We start from the raw sequence: 17600 nt of genomic DNA, 5'->3' as shown, positions 1-17600 counted from the left end.
AACCTATTCAGATGAGCGCTTAGGATGAGTTCATATTTCTCTCTATGGTGCACATTATATATATATGGATTGTATTTTTTTTTTTGAGGAATATGGATTGTATTTTTAATCGTATAGACTTTAGACTTTTCTTAATGTCAAATCAATATCAATGCAATACTTTAAACGGTTTATTCATCATATTCATATCAAACATTATATTGACCACCAATTGAAACGAAACTACCACTGACATCCATTATACGGATTAATTTTTTTTAATTAATTTAATAGATATCAATGATCTATATTTTGTGTTTCTAGCCATATTTTGTGTTTCTAGCCATTAAACGGTGGAGTTAGATTGTGATTTGGGCAACCCCAACCAAGTTGATTAGCTTGTTAGTTTTGCAATCACAAAATTTCATGTTCGACTCCAAATGAGAGCGGCCTATTGGTATCGGTTTGAGTAGGTCATCTATAGCAGCCTAGGCTGATTTGATGTACTTTTTTGTGATCCTTTGCTAGCTAGGGTCACAAAGCAGAGTTTACTTAGCGCACACTCACAAGTAGTGACTATTGGTTTCCCTTGTCACAAAAAAAATGAGATTTGGGCATAAGAAAAATAAATTTTAATAGAATCGTTAATAGGAGTGGAAGTGTCACTTTATACTAATTAATAATTCAAGAACTAAAAGTCGTGTTACTTATAACACACGAACTAAGCTTACTATTACTTTAATACTTAGAAATTAAAATGTTATTCTCCTATTTTATTTTTTATCCTATTATACATTTTACAGGGTCTTCCTAATGCAATTTCTCTCATATGTTATTTGTAGACTATTATACATGAATAGAATTTACACAATGCACACTTTTAATTAGTGGATGTAAGTTTCTCTTATAAAAAAAAATATAAAACTTCTATAGTCTTAAAGTAGAAGAAAAGAGAAATTAAAAAAATCATATGACAGGTGGGGAACAACAATATGCATAGGGATAGCTTTGTTGAATGAGATTCAACAACTATGTACACAATTTTAATAGTTGGACCCATAATACCCAAATTAAAAAAAAAAAAAAACAGAAAAAAAAAAGGATTAGCTATTCGTGTGATGAATAACTTAAGGTTGCTTGGTTCATGGGATTAAGCACAAGGAATGTGAATAAAACTCATATACATATACATTATTTGGTTTACAACTTTTTAAACACATGCATATGATTTAATTATCGTTATAATTACAAAATTCATTAATTATCAAATATAAATCAAGTATCGTTCAATTAATTCGGTTTTATCCTTCTTCATTTCATCATCTTCTCACTCATCTCTCCTCACTCCATCGACTTCCTCATTGCATTGCCTACCCAGTTCATTGTCACTTTTAACGATTGACTTGATTTTTATTTATGTTTTTTTTTTGTATTTTTAAAACCTTTATTATGATTATAAGGTCGACCAAACATTAATATAAATCATTCTAATTTCACCATATTACTACCAAACATACAAAATACATTTATCAAAACTCATTTCAATTATCAAGTATTTTATTCCGATTACCATGTTCAAACCAAACACACCTAGTTATAATGTATGTATATCCGCCAAGGGCTTTGAAACTTTTTCTTGAAGCTTTTGGACATAATTTGCTTAGGAGCTACGGTAGTTTCCCCTGTGGTGATTGCACACTCAATCAAGCAAGGATTGAGTGCGGGCTTAGGTCATTTCAGTCCATCAAGGTATTGCGACGGAAAACAAAATTGGTACTAAATATTCTTTATTTGAATAATATAAACTATTTAGTTTTGGTACTGCAGAATCTTATTAAATTTACTTATATGTCACGATATTTTATTATCTTTTACTTAGAATAATAATATTTTAGAAAAGAGTCAAATAAACCGTTTAATTCATAACAATAATATAATTGAACTTTTAATAGACAAATGGCGAAGCTTTTAACATAACTTCTGGACAAATACATGGCTAGAAGATTGAGACTTGAGAGCCCATGTTGTGTGCAACTTATTATAACCAAAAGAGGAAAACGGGCGATTTGCATACTACTAGTTGAACTATGAAGGATGAAATTCTACAATTATAATAAGAGTCAATAATGTTAGACCATTAACTGGAACTAACAAAATGTTGGTGTAATAGTCTGCTATAACATATTGTACTTTGTATTTTTCTTATTGTGAAACCTCCAATTAAATTTCTAATATATCCTAATCTTTTATAATTTTACCAAATTTTTCCGTTATATTTAACGGAAGTTTAACATCAAATTCTTTAGGAAATTTGTTTCTTTATTGCAGTTTTCAAACAAATTGGCAATATTCTATAATACAATTATGTATAGATTCCTAACTTAATTAGAATATTGAAGTCTTAATAAGATTCTATAATACAATTTTGTATAGATTCCTAACTAAACCATTTTTCTACCCAAAACAACAGTATATAAACTCCTCACCTTCTCACCGGTATTCACCCAAAACTAAACCTAACATATTCTGCAACACACCATCTACTTGACATTCTATAGGTATGATTGTCAAAATATTATCATGCTAATTCTATTATTTGTATTTGTACTCATAATGATTACAGTTTATTTTATTTAAAAAAAATCAATGATGGTATACTCATTAATTAGTATAACTTCAATATAATATGTAAATATATCTATTGTATAATCTGTTCATCTATACTTGTATCCTTGTATGTAATGTTGTGGTTCTCATTATATTCCTCTATAATCTACACATTTTAGTTACTCCTAACTCCCTAATCTATGATTTTTGAATTTATGTTGTGGTTCCCATTATATTATTTCATAACATCCTTTATAAATATATTTTTCATGACACAAGGATATTAGTAATGACAAATGCAGTAAAGTGAATTGATATTGACACACAAATTGTGGGCTGGAGTTGTACAGTTCATGTCATTAAGAAAAATGAACAAAAAAAGGCTATTGGAACGCCTGAGAAAAAGTATATGTTCATCGTACTTAAGGATGAAACAGTAAGTAAATAGTAAAAATTTTTCTCCCTTTATTATTATTATTATATTTTTTTCATTATTAGTATTATTATTATTATTATGAAGATTCTCTCATTCAGAACCAACATCATTATAAATGCTATATCTAAATGCAAGGAACTCGGTTCAATCAATAGTGTTTGATAATGACATTGAAATGTATGATATCACTTTACAAACCAACAAATGGTACATCATCTCAAATGTCATTGTCAAACCTGTCCGGACAAACTATAAAGTACTTGATCACGAATACAATTACACATGGATTTTAAATGGTCGGACCGGTGTCCAAACAAGTGACAATAATGACACGTCATTTACTCCCATGTAAGTGGTTTATAGTATTTCTTTGATTTTTATTAATTTAGCATTTTTTTCTCTCTCATTATTATATATGACTACTTTAACTAATTAAGGAACACTAATTTAAAAATACGCATTGGGCATTTGTTTAATCGCGCAACGCGCATGTGATAACTAGTAGGATAAGATAAGTGGTAAGATCATCTCCGACCTAAAGCATCAAATTCTGCATAACATTTTATACCAAAAGGAATATTCCCATCATATTCTTATACCCAATTTTTTCATCTTCAACCCATTACACCAAATTTCATTCCTACACTAAAATAATTTATATTCTCATAAATTAAAAGTTTATATTTATACTTTTATTGTTTTAATATAACATATTGTTGTAATTTAATAAATTAAATTTTAATTATGTTTTATGTAAATTTTTTTAATAAAATTATACTCCGTATTCAATATTAGTCTTGTTTTAATCGTCTTGATGAGATCTTTCAAATGATATAATTTTTTTAATAATATAAAATTTATGTTTAAATATTTAACAAAATATACAAATACATTAAAACTAAACCAAACACACCAAATTTTGGTGCAAATGAACAGCGCAGTGCCATCATGGTGCGACAAAAATATGGTGTTATGCCATGTTCATTGGAGCTACAGAACGCTATATTTTCCTCCAAAATGGTGCTTTGCCGTGTTCATTGGAGATGGCCTAATCTTCCTAATCACATTGGAGAAGGCCTAATCTTCCTAATCACTTGCATGTATTGAATTTATGAAGATTGTTAGTGTTTACCATGTAAACCCCACTTTGTAATTGGCATAATATTATGGCAATAGTTTAGATTAGGACTTAGTGTTGCTGGTTTAGGACCATGTTACACCCCTCCAACCTTAGCAACTTAAAGTCTTTGGTAAACTTCTCATTTTGAACCTCCCACTGAAAATCCTTACCCATTGTATCACATGTTAATTTTTTACCATTTTCCATAGTGACACTCAATGGTTTTGCCTTTCCAAACTTCCTCTTCATTTGCCTTAGTATTAGGGGGGTAAACGAATCGAATCGAGTCAAGTCAAATATCTTATTATTCGATTCAAATTCGATTATTTTGATGAGTATTCGAATTTGAATACGTTTAATGTTCGAATCCTAAATTCCATTCGTATTCGATTCAACTGATTTATTCGAATATATTCGATTCAACTCGAATATTCGAATTCGAAATGTCTATCTTAATTTTTTTCTAAATTGTCCAATAAATTAAGATAAAATGTAATAAAAATTTAAATTTAAATAGCATAATAATATACTAATCAAGAATTACATTAGAATAACACCAAAAAAGTCTATCATCAAATTCATACTATCGTCCTCTCGTCGCTAGAGAAGCACCGGAGTCAAGCTACTACCATCCTGTGCATCTTCTATCCAACAGATCAAGCTAGTTGTGTCTCACTCGTTAGTCGCCACTTCCCCTGCCATCAAAGAAGAACTTATATGTTTGTTCTTCTGAAGGGCCTCCGGATTCAAATGGCTTGATCTTCAATGTGGGTTTAGAGCAACATTTGGCGTAATCTTCATGGATGGGCTTTTACATTTAGGATCATTTTATTGAAGCTAATTCTATGATTTTTCCTAGGATGAATACATAGAAATGAGAGGTCCTATTTATAGCTGTAGGATAAAAAGTATTGATAAATTCAAACTCTTTTCATATTATCTAATTAATAAATTATATAATATCAATATTATCCCAAAATATATTCAAATATACTAAATATTCAAAAATAAATATATTTAATAAAATTCCAGTGTCAACAAATGCCCCCTCGAGACTTGCTTGTATGCCACTTGAGAACATATACCACCCGAAAGTATGTAGTGCAAGGAAGTCTCGACACTACAGTTAAAAATATAAGGCCGTTTTGACTCGTGCCAAGGAGCATGAATATGAGGCTGTTTCAACTCGTGCCAAGGAGTATGTATATGAGGCTGTTTTAACTCGTGCCAAAGAGTATGGATATGAGGCCGTTTTAACTCGTGCCAAGGAGCCTTGAACATTATGACGTTTTAACTCGTACCAAGGAGTATGGATATGAGGCCGTTTTAACTCGTGCCAAGGAGCCTTGAACATTTGGTCGTTTTAACTCGTACCAAGGAGTATCATTTAGCTTCTTCCATTTCAAATTTTATATGGGGTTTGCCCCATATCAGTGCCTATGACGAGATGAGAGACAAAGCTGTCCCACTAGGCGTGCCAAGATATGTAAACACAAAATTTTGAATATATTTTTGAAATTCAAAATTGGTTACATTAAGTATCAATATGGTATATGGGTATGTGGGTACAAGCTCGGGATATATGGTCATCTGATTCTTCAATCGATGTCTTGAACGCTCCATTGAAGGGCCTCCGGATTTCTAGCGACTTGATTTTCAAAGAAAAACTTATATGTTTGTTCTTCTGAAGGGCCGCCGGATTCAAATGACTTGATCTTCAATGTGGGTTTAGAGCAACATTTGGTATAATCTTCATGGAGGGGCTTTTACATTTATGATCATTTTATTGAAGCTAATTCTATGATTTTTCCTAGGATGAATACATAGAAACGAGAGGTCCTATTTATAACTGTAGGATAAAGAGTTTTGATAAGTTCAAACTTTTTTCATATTATCTAATTAATAAATTAGATAATATCAATATTATCCCAAAATATATTCAAATATATTAAATATTCAAAAATAAATATATTTAATAAAATTTCAGTATCAACATTTTGTATTCATTTCATTCATACCCCTATCTAAGCATTTTTTGGAACTTAAAAGGGAAACAGAATAACAAAAAGAGTTAATTCCAGCAATAGTCCTCTGACTATTGTGATTTTTCAAATTTGGTCATCGTCTTTTAATTTGGACAAATTTGACACTCGACTATTAAAATCTTTCCACCATTGGTCCTTCCGTCACCTCAGTGTTATTTAGGCGTTAATTTTGGGGGTAAAATTGTCTTTTTATTGTTTGGGTTGTCTCCTCAGATCATTCCATCCAAAATCCAAATGAGCACAATCCGTTCAATAGCATATGTAAAGGCATGGCGTTGCTAAGAGAAAATGATCAGTACATTGCTACTCCTCAAACTCCAGTCGACGACGTGACTTGTAGTCGTGGGCGGCAGCAAGGCAAAGCAGTGACAGTGTAGCTGGTTTCCCGGCAGAACTAGCATCGGCGACGGCAGTGGTTTGGCTGAGAGAGAAGGCGGAGGGTTGAGGTGGGTCTCGAAAAATGGTGGTGAATGGCTCTGCTTCCCGCCGTCGGCTTGGCCGACTCCCTTTCTGGCGACCTTCCTCTCTCTCTATTCAGCGTCTCTCTTTCTCTCTTTCTCGTTTGGCTGCAAATGAATGGAAATGAAGACAACTGCTAGGGTTGTTGTGGACTGGAAATGACAGGAAGATAAGGGAAATTAAGATTTTGCAGTATCAGTTGAGGTGGGGGTGATGATGATTCTCTCTTTTCTTTATTATTATTATTTTTTTTTTTTTTTGGTTTTTTTCTTCATTTGCGATTTGGGTTTTGTTGTGAATGCCTTTTGCTTGTATTTTTGGGCTTTTGGCAAAAGTTTTTGTGCTAAACTGAGAAGCAGTGACTGCTTTTACTGGATGTCTGGATTTGTATGTTGTTTATAGTAAAGTCTGTGAAAGAGATGAAGTTTGTTTGGTCTAGAAGTCTAAGCCAAGCTAAGGTTGGAAAATGATGATTTCCCATGTTTGGTTCGGAATTTATTTTCCTCCTCTCCCCTAAATCTCCTCTTTTGTTCCTTGTGGGCAATTAGAAAGCAATACGATTCGATTATTCGGTGAACAGAAAAACCTCTGACATGGCCGCGGCGGCGGCGTTTTCTTCCTCTGCAAGTCCTCAAACTTGCGATGTCGGAGTTGCAGGCTCTTATATGAGCCTTCACCCATTGTTTAACAAACACTTGTTGGCCAAAAATCAAAAGACAAGAATATAAACATATTGGAATCACTGGTTTTCTTTTCCTAATCATTAATTTGGTCTTTCTATTTGTTTTCTTTTAGTTCTGTCCAGTGTTCTTTTATCATTTAGTGTGCGATTGATAAGGACCAAACATGGATCTTGCTCAGCTTCGTAGTTGGCAAATGAAATTACCATTTTAGCCCTTCACTGATGCCTATTTAACTTTTAGTTAACAGAAAGACCAATGGTGGAACAATTTTAATAGTCGAGGGTTTATTTCGTCCAAATTAAAAGACAATGACTAAATTTGGAAAATCACAATAGTCAAAGGACTATTGTTGGAATAATAACAGCTTAGCTTCTCTTCCAGATCATAAGCCACGCGTTTATTCTCTGTTGATGACGTCACCAATCTCAATACCAAATCGACATCGCAAGGTGATCCAGATCGTGACAATAATCTATTAAGTGTGTGTGTGTGTGTGTGTATATATATATATATATATATATATATATATATATATATATATATATATATATGAGTCATTTCTATTTTTGGTCTTACTGTTATTGGGGCATTGTCAATTTTAGTTCACTTCATTAATTTTTGTCACATTACGGCCAGTCTTATTTAGTCCTTGTCACTTTTAGTCCACCGTTAAAATTTTTGTCAAATGATCGTCCAAAACAGGGGTATGTTTGGTCTTTTCATGCTTTGGTCATCTCCTTGACCTTTTGCAGTGGTTTTTCAATTTTCTTACACATTTTCATCCAATGAAGAGGTTTGGCGGAAGCCATGTGAGCCACATTACAAAGTCATGGCTTACGCCGGATCTTTTCATTTGATGAAAATGTGTAAGGAAGATCACTACAAAGGGTAAAGGAGATGATCAAAGCATGAAAAGACCAAAATATCCCTATTTTGGACGATTGTTTGACAAAAATTTTAACGGTGGACTAAAAGTGACAAGAACTAAATAAGACTGGCCGTAATGTGATAAAAATTAATGAAGTGGACTAAAATTGACAATGCCCAATAACAATAGGACCAAAAATGAAAATGACTCTATATATATATATAATAAAGGTTAATTGTAAATATATAATTTAAATGTCATTTCTATCTAGGATACATAATGTAAAATCAAGACTGGTGCATTGTATAGTTCGCCCAAAACTAGCTTAATTAAATCCGATAAGTTTGATGCCCAAACGGGTTGGAGTGAAACCGGGTTCGTGAATTCCTGACAGTTACCGGTCCAGTTTGATTAAAGACTTGCAGTCAGCTCCGCCTACTTGATTCAGCTACGGAGTCGCCGGCGTCGTAATCATGTCAATAGAAATCAAATTTTTCCGATCAAATCGTATCTTTCGCCCTAACGTACTCGCTTTCTCTCTCTTTCTCTACACACACAAATATATGTATCCAAATATGACTATAGATTTTGGCTTATAATTTTTTAAACTTATTTTTTCTCGATTTATGTTCATTGCAGGAACCTCTGGAGGGAAAGGTCGTAATTAATCTGGATTCGTCCATATCTCACCGGGGCATTCGGCTCAAAATCAGTGGATCAGTCAATTTGCAGGTTCTAATTTCCACTTTCAATAATTTTTTGACAAATTTGTGTTATAACTTAGAATTACACAGCTTCAGGAAATAATTTATGAGCACTTTTTTTTTTTTTTTTAATTATGCTTATTATCAAAATTTTAAATTTGAGCTTTTAGGTTCGTGGAGGATCAGCTGGGATAGTAGAGTCCTTTTACGGCGTGATTAAGCCTATCCCCATTGTGTATGTTCCCCTTTGCTACTTTAAATAATTGCAGTTTTTTATTGGGAACTTGATTTATTGCATTACTTGATGTGAAGTTTAGAAGTGTGATGAAAATTGGAAGTAGAAACAAAAGTGCAAATAAGTGCTTTCTTGGTCAGTTTCGAATATATCCTTATTTTTTCTGCTTTTTCTAGTGAGATTACAATGAGTTCACTTCATGTAAGATGAACATTTTGCACAGAAAATGTTTTACGATTTTTGTTATTCACTTTACTGGAAAGTTTTCCTAGAAACCTCACTTTTACACTAGCAGGGTAAAAAGCTTTTACAAATCAAAAGATAGATGTATTGTTTTTCTTGTTATTGTTATGGAGTATTATTTTTTCCCAGAAATATTCCTAACCAAACAACTGAACAAGTGTAATGTGATTTCTAGCAATACTAACTAAATGCTGGAAAAACTTTTCATGTAAAACATTTTCCTTTCCCCAAAATTTTTTTCATATTAAGTGAACAGGGTATTACTATTGTTTAGTGGATTCTGTTGATGACATGTTTTTCAGGGTAGGCTTTGATTTTCTGTTTTGCTAACATGTATTTACTGAGTCTTGCTATTTGGAAAATATGTGGACATGATGCAATGAATTTACTAGGCATTTGATCTAACTAAACAAATTAAGCTTCTTTCCTTCTTTGTTTTGTGGCCTTTGGTTTCACATGGATGATAGTTTTTCCCATTTTGCCTGTTCTTCATGATATTGATATTTTTACGTGTTTTCATTCATATGAGATTGCAAGTTTCTTCAATTTTCCCTGGTGAGTGCTTCTAAATTCCTTGTGTCTTAATTGTTGTCTGTACTACATACAAAGTTTTGCCAATGCATCACAGGAATAAAAGTGTGGAAGTCCAGAAACCTGGAAGGATTGGTTCTGGTACAACAGAGGTATATTGTGTTTCGGATTAACACATTCCTAGAAATAATGATTTCTGCATAAAAGGTTGATTCCTTTAATGGAATGCATTTAAAGAATAGAATTCAAGAATGAAATGTGATGGCTGTGCACAAGGAATAGTGAAGTTAAAAGAATAAAAAGAGATATTGTGTATGAACTAGAACTCCAATTTGATTGGTATCAATATACTGTACTTTTTTTCTTTTTTTTTTTTTTAAATTTTTTATTCACACTTATCCTTTTTCTTCTTCTAGATCCCATTTTCTGTGGTCTTGAAAGAGAGAGGAGAAGAACAGTTTGAAAAATATTATGAAACATTTCATGGAGGAAACCTCAGCATCCAGGTCTAGTTTTTGTTGTAACCATCAATCTCTGTTTTTTGCTTTAACCGTACTGTACTTTTGAAGCATCTTTAGTACAATTGTCTCATTCTTGGTGCACCTGTTGTCTTAGTATCTGGCAACCGTGGATATCATCAGAGGTTATCTGCAAAAATCTTTGTCTGCCACAATGGAGTTCATTATTGAAAGTGAAAAAGGTAGGGGACATTGTTTTGACTGTCTTTTTGGTATTTTCCTTCCAAATGAACACAGTGAGTCAGCCTTTTCCGTGATTTTTTCTACAGATACTCTACCAGAGAAACCTATTTCTCCTGAAATGGTCTTCTTTTATATAACTCAGGACACTCAACGACATCTATTACTTTCTCATCTGAAATTAGGTTTGCTTCTTAGATTTTCCTCATAGAGTATTGCATCTTGAGAGTATGTTTAGATTTGTCTACTGAAGCATAAAGCTGCTTGCCCTGAACAGGTGAGTTCAAGATAATTGGTAAAGTATGTTCCCAGTGTTCGTTAGCCGATCCTATTGTTGGTGAGCTGACAGTTGATGCATCTTCGGTCCCCATTCAGTCCATTGACATTCACTTGCTTAGGGTAGAGTCAATTCTGATTGGGGAAAAGATAGCGACTGAAACCTCTCTGATTCAGACAATACAGGTATGAAGTCACTAGTATGTTTTCTTATGCTTGGATTGTTACACATTCCACTCCATCTTTTGCTCTTGGTCAATTTCTTCTTTTTGCTAGATAGCAGATGGAGATGTGTGCAAAGAGTTGACTCTACCCATTTACATAATTCTTCCACGTCTTTTGACGTGCCCCACCACTTTTGCAGGGTATTTTGATAGCACAATTATGTATTATGCTTTTAAATTGTGCCTACACTTATCTAGTGCTTTGATTTTCTAATATAGTGCCCTAGAGCTTATGTTGTATGACTTATCTAATGTAATTGCAGTACCTATCTTCTTTATGTGGTTATAATTCACACTTGGTATGTTATGGTTAACTGTTCCATTGTGCAGACCATTCTCAATAGAGTTCAAAATGACTATAGTCATTACTTTTCAGTCGGAGCTATCCAAGTTGCATCACAAGTCTGATTTCCAAACCCCAACAGCATGGGTAAGTATCTTTTGGTTTATATTTTTCAATAACCAATATTTTCTATCTGCATGTAGCTGAAATGTCATATTTTTGAAACTTAGACGGCAATGGAAAGTATACCTTTGGAATTGGTACGGACAAAGTGAGACAACAAAAGGAGGTAGTTGCTCAACTCTTTGCCAATAAGGAATTCAGGCAAGAAGTTGATTAATCAAGTCTTGCCTTCTGCTTTACTTGTCTGTGTGCATGTTTGTGCAGAACTGAGTATTTCTCGTGCAAACGAAGTTCTCTTACAAGCAATGACTGCTAATTCAGTTTTGGCATGTCAACTGAATCCAACAGGATATGCTGTGCCGGTTGTGGGACTCATTTATCTTGTTGGAAATACATACAATTTGTTAATCTCTCTCAACCCAATTTGTACAGATCAATAATAATCAAGCTCTGAATACAAAGAGGTCATTGGAGGGAGATGTTTTTTTTTATTTGCTTGAACTTTTCAGCGCATCTGATAACAGAAGACAAATAGAAGGCCATATGAAGTTTGGCTATTAATCAACATCATATGGGCACCAGAACACATCATGATATCTTTTGCAATGCACCATTATTACTAATCTTGTATTCTTGATTGTCTGTCATTGTGCATTTGGTTAAAGTTCGCTCCTTTATATGATCTTAGTAATAGACTGACGATTGACACTAAGGAGGAAGCAACTCTAGCCAAGTTGGTCAAATTGTTTATTTGGTAATCACAAGTTTTCAAGTTTGATTTTAGCGGGAGTGGTTTATTATCCTACTTGGTTTGAGCTGGTCATTTATGGACAACCTAAGTTGATTACCTTCTTCTTGTAGCCTTTTGTCAATTAAGGTTATAATGCGTGATATACCTAATGTACACCTTGCGCAGTTGCTATAGTTTTCTTAGTCACCCAAAAAAAATATTGGCACTAAGCTGGCGATTGGTTCAAGTATTACAAGATTACTAGATAACGTAAGTATAGTATTGTTATATTACTCGAAAACTAATATTTCAAAATAATTAGGTTATCATTCAATATTTTAAGTTTGTCCTGGTTAATTAACCCTTATAAACACGTGCAACTTACATTTTCAAAATTTTACATTCTAGAAATAATTCAATTACCTAAGATAACGATTTTACATTCTAGAAATAATTCTATTACCTAAGATAATGCTCCGAAGGAGGAAAACAAACTAAAAAGACAAATTAGACAAAATTGTTAAACAATAAACTAACTAGAAAATTTAATTAGTATTTTGTATATATTCTCCGTGCGTTCTCATCATAGTGTAGAGCTATTTATACAAGAAAAGAACTAACCCTAGCAGGTTTCTAACACTAAAACCTATTTCTCTAACAATCATGCCCACAGCGTTAGCAAAAAGCAGCTGGCATAATTCTACTAGATGACTATAAAAAAAAAAAAAAAGTAAATTAAGACGAGATTGATTGTAATGTGGTACCCAATCCAACAAGTCTAATTCCTTCAATTTATAATTGAATAATGGTCTCAACTTTAGATGTATAGGACTATAACATGTAACATAAACAGCGAAATGAGGTAATCATTAAAGAGCAATAATTTAGAGTGTAAAGATGTGTCATTAGAAAAAGTGGGTTTGAAGCAAAATGTGCATAATTACACTAAAGGCAGTAACTTTATTGGAGAATTTAGCACTACAAAAATCACCAACCAGCTTTTAGGCTTTTAGTGAAGTGAGAACTCATACACCATGGTGTGTTGATACTTGTGACCAGGCTGGACAATAATGGATGGGAAATTTGGTGTGTTGACAGCATTTGGGAAGCCCTGAGTCTCTAAGCAAACCCCTGCATGCTTATTGTAGACAGCTCCACCTTTTCCAACAACCCCATTCAGATAGTTGGCGGTGTAGAACTGCATGCCAGGGGCATTCGTCCATAAGTTAAGAACCCTTGCGCTCTTGGGATCCTTGATCTTCACCGCATGCTTCAACCCAGATTTCTCGATTCCACAGTCAAGTACGTAGTTGTGGTCGTATCCTAAACCAACCTGCTGGATATCGCGGCCAATCTTCTTTTCAGTGGTGAAATCAAACGGAGTGTCTTTAACAGCCTTTATCTCTCCAGTAGGAATAGTGTTCTGATCCACAGGGGTATAGTGATTACCCAACAACTGAGCAGTGTGTTCAAGAATGTCCCCTGAATTGTGGCCGGCGAGGTTCCAATAAGTATGTTGAGCCAAACTGACTGGACTTGCCTTGTTTCCAGGAACAGCTTCCATGTCAAGCCTCAGTGTTGTCTTAGCAGTAAGACTATATGTTGCAGTAATGGAAAGATCTCCAGGGTAACCTGCCCAAGGAGATTCCGATCATGAGTTCTAAACATCTAAAATTATTCTTTCACTCCTTCTCTAACCTATACTATGACGTCTTTGGTAGTTTGCATGACCGATGGGATTAGTTTGGATGCAAAGTGCAGTATGAAAACATAAATAAATAAATAAAGATTGCATTACAAAGATGTGATATGTACCTTCCTCCCCATCATGACTATGATATTTGAAGGTAATTGATGGATTTTCACCCTCCTTAAATTCAGAAACCTCCCAGACAACCTTGTCATATCCCTTCATTCCACCTTATACAGAAAAACAGTCAAAATAAATCAATATTCCGTATGTGATTTTGGAACTCAATGTAGAAGATCATCCTACATAATAAACCAATAAAGGATCATTGGTTTGACAAACACAAGATTCCAATTTCAACTCCTGGACTATATATTGGTAATCACAATGTTTCAAGTTCAATTATCTATTGGCCGGCTTGGCTTGAGCCGGTCAACTCTGATCACAATGCAGGCTTCACCTGAGGGCACTTCGGGTAGTGGTTGCGGGCTTCCCCAAACGTACACTACAGAAATGATCCTGCTTGACTCAAACCAAGCTACTATCCAATATCTCATCGAATCAAATAGCAATGAAATAGAATCTATTCTGAAGAATTTTGCAGATACAGACTCACCATGGAGACTATTGGGGGGCCTGTTTAATGGCAAAGAATATCCAACTCCATTGAGTGTGAATTTCCCATCTTTGATCCGATTGGCCACCCGCCCCACAATGCACCCAAAGTATGGAGCCATCCCTTTCTGAACTCATATCATCATCATCATCATCACCCATTCCTCGTAAGAAAACACAAAATATCAAATGGGGTCACAAAACTCACCTGGTAGGGTTCAAGCGTGTCGAATCCAAGAACCACATCATCCAATTTCCCTTCAAAAATCACACACGCAACAGAAATATCAGATAAAGATTGGGTCTATATCAGTGAATTGCGTAACGATTTGGATGACAGAAATGAAGGCGGCATACCATCTTTATCTGGTACAGACAAGGAGGTGATGGTGCAGCCATAGTTTGAAACCTTAACTTGGATTGTGCCATTGTTGAGTTCAAAGATATTTGCTTCCGCCATTGTTCTAGAATCTGGAAAATTCTCAAGATACACCAATTCTAGTAGTATAAACTACTGTGGGAGTGAATAAAATAGGTTTTATAGGAAAGTTGTAACTTACTAGTAGTCATTAATAGTTTAAGAATTGACTCTAAACAGAGATGTAACGTATGAATGAAATTAATATGACTTCAATTGAGGTCTATGAGCATATTAACCTTTGATTTATGTTAAAAAAAAAAAAATTTACAGTAACTATCTCATAGTTGTTTGACTTGATTAAAAAAAATTATAATTTACTTAAAAATAAATAAATAAATAAAAGTATCAAAATAAAGACCATCTTACTAAAATTTTTTATTATCTTTTGTTTAATTTACCCATATAATATAATCTTCTATAGGACTTGGATTTCAAATAGGAAATGTTAGAATTACTCCTTGAGCAAATATACTCTTTGATATGGTCTCTTGAAATTGATTACATCATGATATCTTTTGATTGTATTTGATTCAGCATCTAACTAATTATAGTGTACCATTTTTATTCTCGAAATCCGCATGGTATTGTTCTTTCAAATATCAAAAGCATGCCGAGGAATTACAATTCTATTCTTAACCAATTTCACATAATTTTGAAAGTCAGAAAATTCCTTCGTTTAGTGAGAGAGAATTGTTATTTCGCAGAATTTAAATTCTCTCATTTTTATGTAATTAGAATCTCATGCCTCTTTGATACTTCAATTTCATTTTCATAGATTTATGAAGAAAAAAATAACTTTGAGACAAAATTACCCCTCTTTTTTTTAAACCCAAAATTGATGTTTGACCTATCTCTTTCGATTATATTGTATATTCTTCTTCTACTCTTAACATAGAACGTCAATCAGTAGATCAATCTCAATCAAATATGTTTTCTCAAAACTCCCTTATCTATTTTATTGCTTTCGTTATGCAATTTTAGAGTTTATTTACAGCGTGTTATATAAATTTTCAAAAGTAAAATTTGAATTTGGTCATTTAGGAATAATAATAATAATAATAATAATAATAATAATAATAATAATAATAATAATAATAAGGCTAAAGCGTCATTTAACACCACGAACCATTCCCAATTATTCATGCCGCACACTGATTTTTCAAAAGGTATATTTAGATCCATAAACCATTATTATTTTTTCTCCTAGAACTTTTATCGGTAATCTCACGCTAACATGGATTTTTATTTTTTATTTTTTGTATTTTTCTTTTTTCACCTCCATCTGCTACGTTCTTCCGCTTCCATATCTCTAATCGTGACGTGGAGAGGAAGAGGTCGGCCTGGAGCACGGTGATGCCAGAGGGGAAACCGGTGAGGTTCCTTGCGGCAGAGACAAAGAGGCGGTCGTAGAGGGTGACAGAGACGAGTATTGTGGTGTTGGTAATGACTTTGAAAGACACCGGCGACAAAGGTGGGCGAGGCAGCTCAGGGATGACAGCTTATATTCAGCCTCTCCACAATTTAAAGCAAATATGTCGGCGGCAAAGGTGAGGCAACTCAGGAATGACAGCTTATATTCAGCCTCTCCACAATTTAAAAGAAATATGTTAAGCTCCTCCACACAATTTAATTTGTTGATAAAAAAAAAAAAGAAGAAAAAGACACCACCCATTGAAATCAGACTTCCACAGCTCAGGATAATAATGTTCAAGTATAGTAAATATCTTAACGGGAAAGAAGAATATTACAGAGTATTTATTATGTCAACGAGAGTTCTGCCTTCATTGGCCTTGTTCGACACTATCTGAGAAGTGCCAATCGAACGCAAGCCTCCCATGCTGCAACCAAACATCATTCCAGTGGGTTAAGAGTAGAACAGTTCTCCTCCGCGCCTCTTCTCTTTCGCGCCGCCCTCCGCCGCCGCCTGATTCGCTTTGCCCTCCACCGCCGAAACGTCTCCGAAGAGTCGGATGAGAATGAGAACGATATTGAAAAGAAAATAGTGGCCCTATCGTAGTCTTTGTCTTCATCTTCCGTTTCGCTGCTAAACAAACCTTTGTATCCAAATGCGGGGAAGTCGTCAAAATAGGAGCCGGGGGAGGCAGCCCAGAGAGAAAGTCAGAATTAGGAGAGTCGCTGCTGAACAAAATCTTTTATGACTTCATTGTGTTTTTTTTAATTAATAAAGTTTACATGGACTCCATCTCATATATTTTATTTTGGGATAAGGGTCAAATAGACCCTCAAACTATAATCAATTGCGCAATTAGGCCCTCGAACAATAAAAAGCTTCAATTAGGCCCCGAACTTGTTATTTTGGGGCAAATAGACCCTTTAACCTATTTGTGACCTATAATTGCAGGTCACCAAAAATTCTGGCCAACTCCGGCGATCGTCCGGCGAAGTTCCGGCAAATGGTCCTCCACACAATTTAATTTGTTGATAAAAAAAAAAAAGAAGAAAAAGACACCACCCATTGAAATCAGACTTCCACAGCTCAGATGGTTTTGTGTTGTTTGCCGGAACTTCGCCGGACGATCGCCGGAGTTGGCCAGAATTTTTGGTGACCTGCAATTATAGGTCACAAATAGGTTAAAGGGTCTATTTGCCCCAAAATAACAAGTTCGGGG

At 34.2% G+C, this 17600-nt stretch overlaps 2 protein-coding genes and 1 long non-coding RNA gene across 9 annotated transcripts; 1 reads left to right on the top strand and 2 right to left on the bottom strand.

Moving 5' to 3' along the window:
• The first annotated feature begins 8542 nt into the window (after nucleotides 1-8542).
• Nucleotides 8543-12297, top strand: LOC116011464 (vacuolar protein sorting-associated protein 26C). 7 transcript variants are annotated; one of them, XM_031251041.1, is made up of 12 exons: nucleotides 8546-8721; nucleotides 8837-8929; nucleotides 9072-9136; nucleotides 10008-10062; nucleotides 10327-10416; nucleotides 10526-10610; nucleotides 10698-10793; nucleotides 10886-11070; nucleotides 11161-11249; nucleotides 11439-11538; nucleotides 11622-11680; nucleotides 11947-12297. In XM_031251041.1, exons 1-11 carry the CDS (start codon nucleotides 8671-8673, stop codon nucleotides 11664-11666), a joined length of 954 nt encoding a protein of 317 aa, XP_031106901.1. In that variant the 5' UTR covers nucleotides 8546-8670; the 3' UTR covers nucleotides 11667-11680; nucleotides 11947-12297. The 7 variants fall into 7 exon arrangements, 5 of the variants coding, with proteins under 5 accessions (XP_031106902.1, XP_031106901.1, XP_031106899.1 ...); XM_031251039.1 differs by having other exon boundaries at nucleotides 11779-12297; XM_031251040.1 differs by having other exon boundaries at nucleotides 11622-11715.
• Nucleotides 12298-13085: 788 nt separating this feature from the next.
• LOC116011017 (aldose 1-epimerase-like) lies at nucleotides 13086-15037 on the bottom strand. Its single transcript, XM_031250512.1, has 5 exons — nucleotides 14907-15037; nucleotides 14758-14807; nucleotides 14551-14677; nucleotides 14060-14164; nucleotides 13086-13876 (listed from the first exon to the last, which is right to left on the bottom strand). The coding sequence occupies exons 1-5, from the start codon at nucleotides 15007-15009 to the stop codon at nucleotides 13254-13256; spliced, it is 1008 nt and encodes a 335-aa protein (XP_031106372.1). The 5' UTR covers nucleotides 15010-15037; the 3' UTR covers nucleotides 13086-13253.
• A 983-nt stretch (nucleotides 15038-16020) lies between these two features.
• On the bottom strand, nucleotides 16021-17127 carry LOC116011277. Its single transcript, XR_004096998.1, has 2 exons — nucleotides 16719-17127; nucleotides 16021-16554 (listed from the first exon to the last, which is right to left on the bottom strand). It is a non-coding gene; the product is annotated as an uncharacterized LOC116011277 (long non-coding RNA).
• Nucleotides 17128-17600: the final 473 nt, after the last annotated feature.

Source organism: Ipomoea triloba, chromosome 2, assembly GCF_003576645.1.
Source record: "Ipomoea triloba cultivar NCNSP0323 chromosome 2, ASM357664v1".
Classification (NCBI taxonomy): domain Eukaryota; kingdom Viridiplantae; phylum Streptophyta; class Magnoliopsida; order Solanales; family Convolvulaceae; genus Ipomoea; species Ipomoea triloba.
Note: the sequence above shows the minus strand (reverse complement) of the source record. Positions and strands in the feature narration are given on the sequence as shown.